This window comes from Solanum stenotomum, chromosome 1, assembly GCF_019186545.1.
Source record: "Solanum stenotomum isolate F172 chromosome 1, ASM1918654v1, whole genome shotgun sequence".
Lineage (NCBI taxonomy): Eukaryota > Viridiplantae > Streptophyta > Magnoliopsida > Solanales > Solanaceae > Solanum > Solanum stenotomum.
In genome coordinates, this window is record NC_064282.1 from 7989630 (window position 1) to 8002037 (window position 12408).

The 12408-nt window shown below is 33.7% G+C and overlaps 2 protein-coding genes across 10 annotated transcripts in view; one reads left to right on the forward strand and one right to left on the reverse strand.

Moving 5' to 3' along the window:
• Positions 1-8991, reverse strand: part of LOC125849391 (embryogenesis-associated protein EMB8-like) — a 24974-nt gene extending 15983 nt beyond the window's left edge. For 2 of the 9 annotated variants that reach the window (XM_049529481.1, XM_049529514.1), the window contains exons 1-13: positions 8666-8973; positions 8486-8575; positions 8266-8327; positions 6748-6848; positions 6380-6469; positions 5300-5422; positions 4686-4763; positions 4236-4321; positions 4045-4093; positions 3559-3615; positions 3340-3470; positions 2780-2863; positions 2027-2093 (exon numbers count right to left, since the gene is read on the reverse strand). In XM_049529481.1, coding sequence (XP_049385438.1) covers positions 2027-2093; positions 2780-2863; positions 3340-3470; positions 3559-3615; positions 4045-4093; positions 4236-4321; positions 4686-4763; positions 5300-5422; positions 6380-6469; positions 6748-6848; positions 8266-8327; positions 8486-8575; positions 8666-8916 — 1269 coding nt within the window. In that variant the 5' untranslated portion in view covers positions 8917-8973. Of the gene's footprint in view, positions 1-1392; positions 1826-2026; positions 2094-2779; positions 2864-3339; positions 3471-3558; positions 3616-4044; positions 4094-4235; positions 4322-4685; positions 4764-5299; positions 5423-6379; positions 6470-6747; positions 6849-8265; positions 8328-8485; positions 8576-8665 lie in introns of those variants that run through there. The other 7 variants (XM_049529528.1, XM_049529499.1, XR_007444625.1 and 4 more) reach the window with 6 other exon arrangements.
• Positions 8992-10211: 1220 nt separating this feature from the next.
• On the forward strand, positions 10212-12048 carry LOC125849457 (protein WHAT'S THIS FACTOR 9, mitochondrial). The gene is made up of 2 exons (XM_049529541.1): positions 10212-11462; positions 11562-12048. Exon 1 carries the CDS (start codon positions 10244-10246, stop codon positions 11456-11458), a length of 1215 nt encoding a protein of 404 aa, XP_049385498.1. The 5' UTR covers positions 10212-10243; the 3' UTR covers positions 11459-11462; positions 11562-12048.
• Positions 12049-12408: the final 360 nt, after the last annotated feature.

Genomic DNA, 12408 nt, shown 5'->3' on the forward strand with positions numbered 1-12408 from the left:
ATATCACATAAATTAGGACAAAGTGACCAGTAATGTTGGTTATTTGAAAGTTACATCAAAATATTATAAATCACAATAATTAATAACTTAAAACATTTTTTTAAAAAAAATTAAAATTTGGATGACTCTCCAAATTTTATTTGTGTGACATAAATTGAGATAACAAAAATAACATATATTGGGTCCATTTTAATTTATTTGTCTTATTTTTTTCTTGGGTTTTTTATATTTAAAAAATGCGTAAAAATATTATAAATCATGATAATTGACAACATAAAATATGTTTTGAAAAAAAAAACAAAAAATTCCACTCATTCTTTAAGTGAATCTATCGTAAAAATACTATAAATCATAATAATTGACAACATAAAATATTTCAAAAATTTTATATGTGGATAGTCTTATTGTGCCTTGAATAGCGTCAAATAAAGTACAAGTTTGTGATAAAAAAACTTATTCCTTTATCCACACAAACAATCGCTTCAAAATCTCCGTTATTAGCCCAAAACATACCATTTATATTATTGGGCCCGTGCCCGTGCATAGCACGGGCAACATTACCTAGTATATAATAAACCACGTAACTGACAGTATCCATGTGAGGAAATAGAGTGCTGGTCGGAAAGATCAAAGATGGGTAGTGACAAAAATAAGTAGTCTTTATGTCTCAGTTTATGTGCCTTATTTTTTCTTTTTGGGAAAAAGGTCAAAATTACACTTTAACTTTTTATTATTAATTGATTTTACTTTTATCGTTAAAAGTAAGTTATTTTTACTTTTACCGTCAATAAACTTAGCAAGTATATCCCTCCTTGGATGGAAACCCCCAAATCAATTGAAATTACTTGATTCTAAATGAAATTATCCAAAAAAAAATTGAACCCGAACCCAACCCAACGCACTAAACTAAAAGTAAAAATAACTTGCTTTTACCGGTAAGGATAAAGTCAACCAATAAAACAAAGTTGAGGGGTAATTTTGATCCTTTTCCTTTTTTTTTAGTCAGTTTCAAAAAAAATGATGAATTTCTATATTAAGCAATAATTTAACTATATAATCTTAATGAAATAATTCACAGTCACACAAATTTTTATAATTCATTTTGAATCACAATTTTTAAAAGTCTTCATTTCTTTCTTAAATTCCGTATCGAATCAAACTACCTCACATAAAATATAAAATGAGACGAAGGGAGTACTATATTACTCCTATATAAAACCAATCATGTTTGTTGGGAAACAATAAACTAAGCATATACAATAGGTCTTCCCTTAGTGTGCATATAAATAATCTTTAGATTTAAATTAAATTATGCTTAAAGAAACTCAAGCCGAAAATAATTAGCAACAAATTCTCAAAAGGATAAATAACCTATTAAACTTGACACAATTTGTAAGTTAGACATAATAGTGACCATACAGATTCTTCTATTTGGCAAAATTTTGTCTCTTAACACCCTGGCATAACAATCTTTTGCACTTCACATGACAAGTTTTGTCTTATACACTTCTACATTAAGTTTAATCTTTTGCACTTCACATGGTAAAATTTTGCTAAATCTTTTTTATTAAGAATAAAATAAAAGTTTAAACTTGTTGGTTCTTGTTGAGTTTTTAATTTTAATACTGGTCACTAGGTAGTTCCATTGCATCTGGTTCTTGTTGCACCTTGCCATTGTCAACACTAATACTATCTCCAGCCTTGGCATCTTCGACTGGTTGCTCATTTCCCACTTCACCTGATGCCTCGTTGCTAAATGCAGTCACTAAACCGCCTTCTCTTTTGATGAGTTCAGGGGACTCTCCAGAACTGCATTATTTTGTATCTGTATAATACAATGACATAACTTTCAAGGTTCCCAAAATATCATGCTAGACGTATAAGAATTAACCATGGCAAGCGCATTCACGATAAGTTAAGAGCGAGTAGAGCTATCAATCAATATAGCCAATTAACCATAACTAGGTAAGCTTGTCTTTAAAATCATGAGCCAGTTAAAGGTGAGTGAGTGTGCAACACAGCATACCTTTTCTCCATGGTTCAATGAGCTGGAGTTCAAAGCACAAAGGAATTCATCAACGGCCCTAACCCACCTGCACATAAGGAAGACATAACTTGTTCTCATCATGGATATCATACTACTAAATTAGTCGCCAGACACTTCAATACAAAACTTGAAGGGGCACGAGCGATACATCTGAATGCTTATGACACAGAGATTACTCAATTCTGTGGACTCTAATTCAGGTCTCCTACTATCACAAAGTGTATCTCACAGAGAACTCATTTCTGTTCTGGATCCTTGATACAAGTTAGCAAAAGGAGAATTAATCGCTGATGTGGCAAATTCTGTTAACAAGTCCAGAAGTTAGTTAGAACAGTTAGCGCTGTTAGATGGTTAAATTCTGTTATTACTGTAGCTGTGGATTTTAACTGTTTTAGCACTCTCTAGGAGTCTATAAAAGGATTGTATTAGATCATTGACATTCATTCAATTGATTGCTAATAAGATTGTTTTCTTCTCTCTATATTTCTCTCTTTAGCTGAATTCTCGGGTTTAATCCCTGAACTCGCTGTTCATATTCCTCGAGATTACTCCTGGAATTTGTTTCTTCTCTGTAATTCTCTGTAATTGTATCAATCTTTGGTTTTAGAGAGTTTTCTCATGCTAAAAGAATTGAGATGACTGAATAATAGAGAGATGCAGTGAATTTAATAAAAAGGTAAAATAAATTAGAATGCCGAAAACCATATCTGTGATGAGGGGAACATATCTTACCAGAGGCTTTTCGCGGTCATCCCTTCAAGGTATCCCAAGTGTCCCCCATGTTGTGTGGTAGCTAGTACGACATTTTTGTTTGCCCTGAAAGAGAATCATGTTGTCATGCTATATATATTTACAGTAGCAGAACACACAGATATGTATTTAAAGCAAAACGGTTATGATTCTCAGGCCTCAGAGCATACAGTGATGATATGAGGATGACTTTGAACTAATAAAAGAGACTTCACAATATAAGCAAGCCTCAACTTCCGTTAGGTGATAATGTGTTTTCATATAATAATTACTTCACTGAACACCCAGCTACCATTGGAAATAGTTACATTTGGTGTGTAAAAGGTTCCCGGAAAACTGGAGTATGTAAAAGAGATTTGGCTACAAGGTCAGGGGATGAAATATGTAGTAAGCCTAGTTAGTAACCATACAGTAACATCTTTTTCCATACAACCATATAATCTTTCAATTGTACTGCTTCACATTGGTACCAACCTTTTATTCTATCAAGAAATTTAAAATGAAGCTAAAAGGAGAGACTTTGCAACGCAAGGATGACATACCGACATTCATCCCATGGAATTGTTTCCCTTGTACAGACTGGATCATCCAAGGCACTAATGCAGAGGAGGGGAACCCCCACTTTTCCTATATAACTGCTACAGCTAACTGTCCTGTAATACGTATCAACAGTCTTGGGAGAGAGGGGACAGAAATAAGTGCTGATTAATTAATTAGGCATTGGACAGACGTATTGAAAAAAGGAGGTTAGGTTATGTTACCTCAAAATTACCAAGAACACAAACAACATGTTTGTCATAATCTCTGATACAGCTTATCTGCAAGAGAAACAAAAAAAAAAAAAGGCATCAGAAAAAGCAATACACGAAAGAACTCCTAGAGTCTCCATAAAGTGCCTTAGAGGGACACCCTCAAAAATATGAAGAACATGATATGTTTTTATTAGGAAACTCATATGCGAGTTCTACATAGCTAGCCGCAGCATATAAATAGTCCTAATATCATTTTTTTATCAGTTAAGTAGTCAGAATATTATAAATCCTCCTAACATTGGATTTGCTACGACGTGCTCCCTTGGGCACGTGCTATATCTGCACCGGGGTTTAGATTTAAATGGAAAGGGTTCCATGAATGGAACCAATGAATATAGAAGATTCATATAACCAAAACTAGTTTGGAATTGAGGCTTAGTTGGTTGGTTGATTGATTTGAGTGATTGACAGAGATCAGTAAGAGAAATAGATGACCTTAGAAATGCTGTCCCAATCTGTCAGACTCGGCAAAACACTCCGATGCCTGTAGAACTCAGATTTCACCACACAAAAGAATTAAGACACCTGAATTAAGTCCAACACAAAAAGAAAGAAGTACAGTAGTTTTGACATAGAATTAGTTTAGGATTAATGCCATCACAGACAACAACAAAGCCATTACTTACAGCTCGGCGTAATCTTTTAATCCAATTCCTAAAATTCGGTCATAGGATCTCTGCACAAGCCTGCGCTTAATAAACCTGTCACCAATCTGGAGAAAACAAAGAAGCAAAGACAGATAAACCTTGTCACGAAAAATGAGCATAGGTCCTTGTGGTACAGAATCAACTTAAGATGTGACTAGTTTGACTTTATTAAAATATGTTGCTGCCATCACTATCTTCATCTAGCACTTCCACTGAATTATTTCAGACTAGACAAACTCTTCCCGGATCGTGATAATCCAACAGATCATACCATCCAAAGCTTAACTCAAGAAATAAACAAAATGTATCTGAATCCAACTTAGCGGGAAGATATACCAGATAAAGAATGACATGTATGAAACCAAAGAAGTTGGCAATCCACCAAACCATAAAAAAGTCAAAGTATGCATATTAGTTTCAGTTACTAACCAAAAGGTCCCAAGGAGAACAGATTGAAACCGCCCCAACAAGCGCAGTATTAACTCCTTCCTCACCAAGATATTTTACCTGGAAATTATTAATATTGTCAATAAAATAATTCTTGGCTTCGTCCAGAACAGTTTCCATATTGCATATACATTTATGTAAAGCCTTTGAAATCGAATCATCAGAATATCCATTCACGCTTATGGTTTGTAACATATCAAACTTAAGCAAATGGACCAACTAGTAAGCTGAGAATAATCTTGTTTAGATGTAACTTTACTACTAAATTTTATTATTTTTTGTAATGGTCAAAATTTTGACAATATACACAAGGGAATTACTATATAACTTTGAAGAACTGACAACTAAAGCATTATCATAAACCTTATAGACAGTTATCATATGCTTGTGTATATGAACCATACTGACAACAATAGCTTCTCTGAAAATATTTACGGTTAGAACCTACTATAATTCTCTTCCCTTATCTTTCAAATTTAGTTTCAGTTTCCAGGTAACCATAAAGAAGATTATATAGCACAGTAGTGATGCACAATTCTGTGCTCATATTAGGAAAGCCAACAAAATATTCGATAACAAAGTAAGTAATTATGTACCAGAACATTAGAACCAATGCTAGTGCCAACAGCATATAAAGGAGCTTGAGGGTATCGGGTGTGGAGATGGTCAATGACTTTGCGGATGTCCTCCGTGCATCCGGCATTGTAGAGGCGATCAGACTGCCATCAAGATATCATGAATATTTAACTTTTTCATTGGTCAATATTGTACATACTGTATATTGTTAACACAGTAAACATATTACTAGCAAAGTTATGCACCTTAGACTACTGCATAAAAATCAATACTAGACTTGCACAAGTCTTATTCATATTACATTGAGAAATAATACAGGCATAGATTTCAAGAGGAGCAATAAGAAACTACAGAGATGAGAGGCACCATATACATCAATGAATTCTCAATTTCCTAAGGGGCAGGCTTCTAGGCAAAATTCAAAAAATGCAATCTATTGACAGAATTATGAAGAATGGAAAAAAAAAAAGACTGAATCTTTCAAAAAGGACGACTCTCCTGGGGACTATAGAGGACCATTGTATTTCTTAAGAGATGACTCAACTAAAAATTAAGCATCTTCCTTGAGCAAAGTATAAAATCCACCTACAGGAAACTTCATTCATAAGTGTCACTTTGACCAAGGGAGCAAGTACAATACTTATTACTGATGATCCCATCTGAATACACAATTACTGTTGTGATATTCTATTTAACCCAAGATATGAGATACTATGTATGTATCGCTTAATTTATTCGTTATGACCGATTACTTCAGCAGGATTCTGCAAATGTATTAATGCACAGAATATCTGTATCTCTAGGTTGCTAACATGAAGTCGAGCACATATAAGATTTAGTTGGTGCACGAAGCTGGAAAAATAATTCTTAAATGCTGTGCAGCTATGCACCTAATCTTATGGTTTTGTGCTTGTGAAATACTAATAAGGCAGTTTCAGATCAAAAACAAGCTGACGCAGCAGCAACACAAAATTAGAAAGTTCACAGCATTGCTCCTCTCAAAGGCAGTTCAACTGAAGAAAATATAGATCTTATATTCTCTTATCAAAAGCAACAAAACTGGAAGAGATTAAATCCTTGCTTAAGGAAGGAGTACTCACAGTTATTGCCACTCCCCCGAGACCCCGATGATTGCTCACAACAACATTCCATCCAGATTTAACCATCTTGAAAGCAAGGTGCTTGACGTACTGTTAAATTAAAGCAGAGTTAAAGCAAATATTTGAAACCGAAAGCACATATTATCAAGTAATCATATAATAGAGCTCAACCAATGCCAGTATACAGTGAAAATGATAAGAGACGACAAGAGACGAAAAATGCTTACTCTAGAGAAGGAAGAGGAATAATAACTCAAGGAAACAAAGAAGTAATTTAGCACAAAAAAAAATTCTCCACAGGAGAAAGAGACAAGCTAGCAGAAAACTCAATATTCAGAGGAATACAAAAAGAGTGAAAGAAAGCTTACAGCAGAATCAGAATCGCTTGTTAAACCAGGAATCACCACAACGATGGGAGTTTTATCATCACTCTGAACTCCATCAAAACCTTTGATGGATGGTTTTTTATCTATCAAATTAAAAGGCAGAAGTTGGCATCAATTTACTCCTCTAAATAGCATATATAAAGCAACAGAGGATAGTCAAGAACCACAACATCCGTCTTTTTGTGCAAAAATACTGACTTGATCTGTTAAAAGCTTGTAACTTAAGATAGGTACTTGTTGAAGTAAATGATTTTACAACTAGTGGCTTGCATAATCAGCAGATATATATCATAATAACATCAAGTGCTATGAAAAGGCAACCAACAAAAAAATAACAAATCCACCCTTAAACATAACTTTCAGCAAGCTAACAAGTAGACATTAGTCAATCAAATCAGTTATTATATTATTTCATTGTATCAGAATTCAACTACTCGCTTTGTTTCAATTTGTTTGTGTTACTTTCCTGTTTTGTCCATTTCAAAAAGAATGCCTCTTTCCTTTTCTGGAAACTCCTTAATTTCAACTTTCCACATGACATATTTAAGATTTCAAGATTAAAGGACATTTTGGTACATTCTACATATCTTTAGTTTAAGACCACAAGATTGAAAGGTCTTTTTTACTTGCTAAACTTCGCTTCAAGTCAACCATACAAAACAAATTGAAACGGAGGGAGTAATACATGAATTTATTTATGATATAGGCTTAATAAAGTGCTTGAACAAGCTACCTCAAAGCGCAACGATGTCTGGGGAAACAAGAGCATAGAAAGCTAAGTTACCTAAGCCTGGAAAACCACTTTTTGATAGAATGATGGGATAAGCTCCAATAATGAGGGAAAACGGAGAAATAATTTGAATCTATTTAGAATCACTCTGATTACTTCTGACACCCTTATATTTCTTTCTGTTCAAATGCACCAAATAAAATGGGAATTCAATCTTATATGGCTCATTCTAGTAATTCAAAAGGTTTAACATCCTAAAAGATGGAGGTGGAACAAAGGTTCTTTGATTACCTTTTTTGTTTCTACTTTTTCGAGCATTTTTTATCTGACTTCTAAAACCTTTTCGAGGACTGCTTGTTTAAAAAAAAAAACTAATGGACATAGTAGAATACAATGCCACCTTCTTTCTTTCCCTAAATTTTCTCCTCGAAAAATAAAAAATTATTAACCTATCCTCCTTTAATCAATCTTATACACTGTCAAGTTGAGTAATCTGTTTAACTAATCCTTCATCACTGTGATGAACTACTAGAACTAAGTGCCAAGTTTTCTTAAATTTAAACCCTTTATAACTGGTTAGCTAACATAGTTGGGAAGTTCTCCATGACGGAACAACACATCAACCATCCAACTCCATAAAGTCGTTCAATCTTGCAAAGAAATTAGCAAAAACTATATTATGATATATATTCCACTTCTTTATTTGTTTATTTAGAGGTTTATAAGCTTTAAATGAAAGGTTGATCTGTCAAATTATAAATGTACTTTACCATCCACATTCCGTAGCCAATCCAGAGCTATTATCCCACCATCAGATGTTTTAAATATCTGTCTGGAAGCAAAGAAGCATCAGTGCATCAAAAATCAATTCTTCACTATATGAAAGATATATAAGTATGAGAATATGCTCTCTTTTCACAATTTCAAGTAACATATTCATGTCCTAACTGAAGAGTAAAATTAACATGTGAATCCGTACACAGTTGTCACCTTTGATAATTGCAAGCCGGTACTCTTTCAAAGAACTGCAAAAAGATAGTTTGAAGATGAGGACTGCAAAGCCATGGAGTAGAAGAAAACCTGCATTAAGCAATAGTTTACAAATCACCATCACATTTTCCCAAACTGATTAGAAGTATATGAAGATTTCATTTTTACTTCAGTTTTTACCTGCCATGAAGAGTTTTACACTTGGAAACAACTTCTTGATACAGGTTAGAGCAAGAATTAAAGCTCAAAGAGACAGGTTGTCCCCTAAATCCAGTGATTAATTCTTTTATGAAATACATTTCCACAAAATTATAGAGAAATACAATGAGTAGAAACAGAAATCCGAATAAATAATGAGAAATGGGTATCAAGAAAGCAGCTTTAAGCATAATAACATATGGAGATTCAGAGGTTAACCCAATGCAATCCATGGGGAAGAAATCAAGAAAGAGTGATGGAGAAGAAAATTGTTAGTACTAAATTTGATACAAAGGACAGTAGTTGAGCTATATGAAATTTATAAAAAAGCCGTCAGTCTTGACTCAACACTCTTGAGCCAATGTTTTCTTCTCCAGTAATAATTGATAAATTTGTATGTCACTATCACCATATATTAACAAACAAATACCAGTGGTTATAGTATTACTAATATTGAAATTGGTATAATAATAAGACAGGGCACAATATAGCTATTAATTATTTGCTGATCAGAAAGATGGCTGGCTAGAGACTGAAATAAATATATACTCCTATATAAAAGCAGAACATGTATTGGAAACAATAAATAAATTAAACAGACAAATTACAGTATGTGTACCCTTGTTATGTTGGTAAAATATTTTTATATCTCAAAAAATAAAAATTATATTTTAGAATTTCTCTAATTAATTTTGGTTGAAAGAAATAATTACTTACAAATTTATTAGCCATAAATAAGGCAGCATTCATATTTCATGTGCTATCTTTTTTGGTCAAAAATGGCTGTTGCCAAAGTTCAGAATTTTTTTTGTGATAATTCATTGCCTTTATGGCTTTGATTAGTCTTAATTTCTTGCTTTTGAACTTTGGCATATTACCTAATTCACTTAATAGCTTCCTTTTTCTTTGCTGGATTTGTGTTAGATTCTGGCTTCTAATTTTATATTAAAAGAGCTTGTTAAATTCCAATAATACGTCTACATCAAGTAAAATATCCTTAAAAATAATATCATGGACATGTCTCAAACTATGAATTGTGTTTTAATTTTCAATAATTCCAACATATTGTGAATATATAATTTGTTGATTCAAACTAAACAAACTCGATCCGGAAATTATTAGTCAATGTGCCCGTGCATGACTTTTCTGTATGAACATGGAATTGCATTACAAATATTCCCTCTCACCCTGTTTCATTTTACTCACCTTTATATATTAAAGGTCCCTATATTGAAAAACAAAAGTTTTACTTGTATACTTTTAGCAAAACTAAAAAGAGTTTCTTTTTTTTCCCTTTATATTATCATAAAATATCAAATAATTATACAAAATAATAATAATCATATCTAGAGTTACACAACATTATTAATAAAATTAGTTATATTCCTAAATAAAAAAAATTCTTAAAAATACTCCTCCTTTTTTTGAGTGACTAAAAAGAAAAAAAAGTTCATATTTTTTTTAATTTAAAATTTAATATTGGTCAAATAGTGGTCAACGGCGGATGATAGTGAAATGGGCCAATGGGGTCATTGAACACTGTTAACCGAATTGACCACCATGGCTCGCTTCACCGCCACCATGACCACCGCCATCCACCATCGTCTCCGGCGACAAATTCGCACTTTTGTGAACGCAAGGGTAAAATGGGTACGTGATCCATACCTGGATACAGCAGTAGAGAAGGAGAAAAACCTCAAATCATTACTTTCTCTTAAGAACTTAATCATCTCTCACCCATCAAAAGCTCCTCCTCTTCGCACCATTTCCCCTCTAAAACCCCAACTGAATCTTCCCACAACCGCCCTCAAATTCATTCAGAATTACCCTTTTGTTTTCAAAACTTTCAGACCTCCAATACCCTTATCGACGTTACACGTAAAGCTCACTCCAAATGCAGAATCATTACACAATGATGAGACCCTTTTTCTTAATCTTTCACATTATCGAAAAGATTTAGCGCAAAGATTAGCGAAGTTATTGATGCTCACAAGAGCTAATAGACTTCCTTTCTATGTTATCAACAGGTTTAAATTTGATTTGGGTTTGCCTCATGATTATTTGTTGAGTTTTTTACCTGAATTTCCTGAGTATTTTCAGATTTGTCAAATGGGTTTTAAGGATGCTGATGGTCGTGAGGTTTTTGGGTTGGAGTTGATTAAATGGAGGAAGGACTTAGCTGTTTCTGTAGTGGAGAAAGGGGATAAAAGGGAGGATTTTGGGGGTGGGAAAAGAGTGCACATTAGGTATTCGATGAATTTACCAAGAGGGTTTGATTTGCAGAAGAAGGTTAAAATTTGGGCTGAGGAGTGGCAGAATTTGCCTTACATTTCACCTTATGAGGATGCATTTCATTTGGCTCCTAATAGTGATCAAGCAGAGAAATGGACAGTAGGGGTTATTCATGAACTGTTAAGCTTACTTATATCGAAGAAGACGGAGAGGGAGAATATTTATTGCTTGGGAGATCATCTGGGATTTGGAATAAGGTTTAGAAAAGCTTTAGTGCATCATCCTGGTATATTTTACTTGTCGAATAAAATCAGGACGCATACTATAGTTTTGAGGGAGGCGTTTAACAAGAACATATTAGTTGAAAAACATCCATTTATGAGAATGAGGTACAAGTACATCAGTCTCATGAACAAAGTGTTGAGAAGGGGAATTCCAATCAATGCTGGAGCTCTTAGGCACAGGATGCGGCTGGCTTCTGTAAAAGCAGCCAACAGCAAGAGGATGAAACAAGTTAAAAGTATAGAGCCTAAAGAAGATTGATAATGTGAATGATAACTTGATGATCATGCATTATGTTATAAAGGCTTGTGTATTGATGGATTTGTCTATCGGTGATTCACTAAATGTTGGTCGAAACTTGCAGGGATATACAGGGGAAAGCAAGGGAAGGAAACCTGTATTCATAAGAAGCTGGCAACTGCTGCTGAAGCTGTCTTTACATTTGATGATTTGGCCTTATGTCGGGTACTATTTTCAAAATTGCCTTCTCTTTGTGCCCCTTCTGATGTTAAGGGGGACTCGCGCCCTTCAAAAATGTCCATGTTCTTATGGTGGTGGCGATCTTCCTAGCCAAAAGGATGCGCGTTGGGAGGTCTATATCGAGCAAGGTCTAACCATGCCAAGTGAACATCCATCATTTTACACACCTTTGTGCTACTTGCACCACCTATCCGATCACTTCTAATCTTGTTTAATTTTGTATGGCGACACTTCCATTGTAACATTTGGTACAGAACATTCAACCTGGAATTTCGTTCCAACTAACAAGAATATGAAAATATTGTGTTCTAATGAGAAGAAGAAAAGTTGCAACAGTTTGAAATTATGAAATATGAAACGAGGGGATTGCAACACTTTCCTGAGAGAAAAACTATTCTCACTCTTTTTTACAATGCAAAACCAAAAACTGAGAAAGAGGAGATAAATGAGTTGGAATATTTTAAACTATTTCTCTATTTGAATTAATTCTTAAATAAACTTTGATATTTTTGTTTATAATGTGATACTAAATATTACTTTTTGTAAATATTCTTGCAAAGCTATTTTTAAACTCTATAAATTCTAAATAAAATGAAAAAAATAAGTCAAACGCCTACTAAATGGCTAAATTTATACTCCTTTGTCCGGAATTACTTGTCCAATTTTTCTTTTTTACTTGTCCATTTTGACAAACCCGAACAATTTTTTTTACCTATTATATACTCAATTAA

Excerpts from the sequence above, each read along its gene's own strand:
- LOC125849457 (XM_049529541.1), top strand. The coding sequence starts at position 10,244 with ATGGCTCGCTTCACCGCCACCATGACCACCGCCATCCACCATCGTCTC.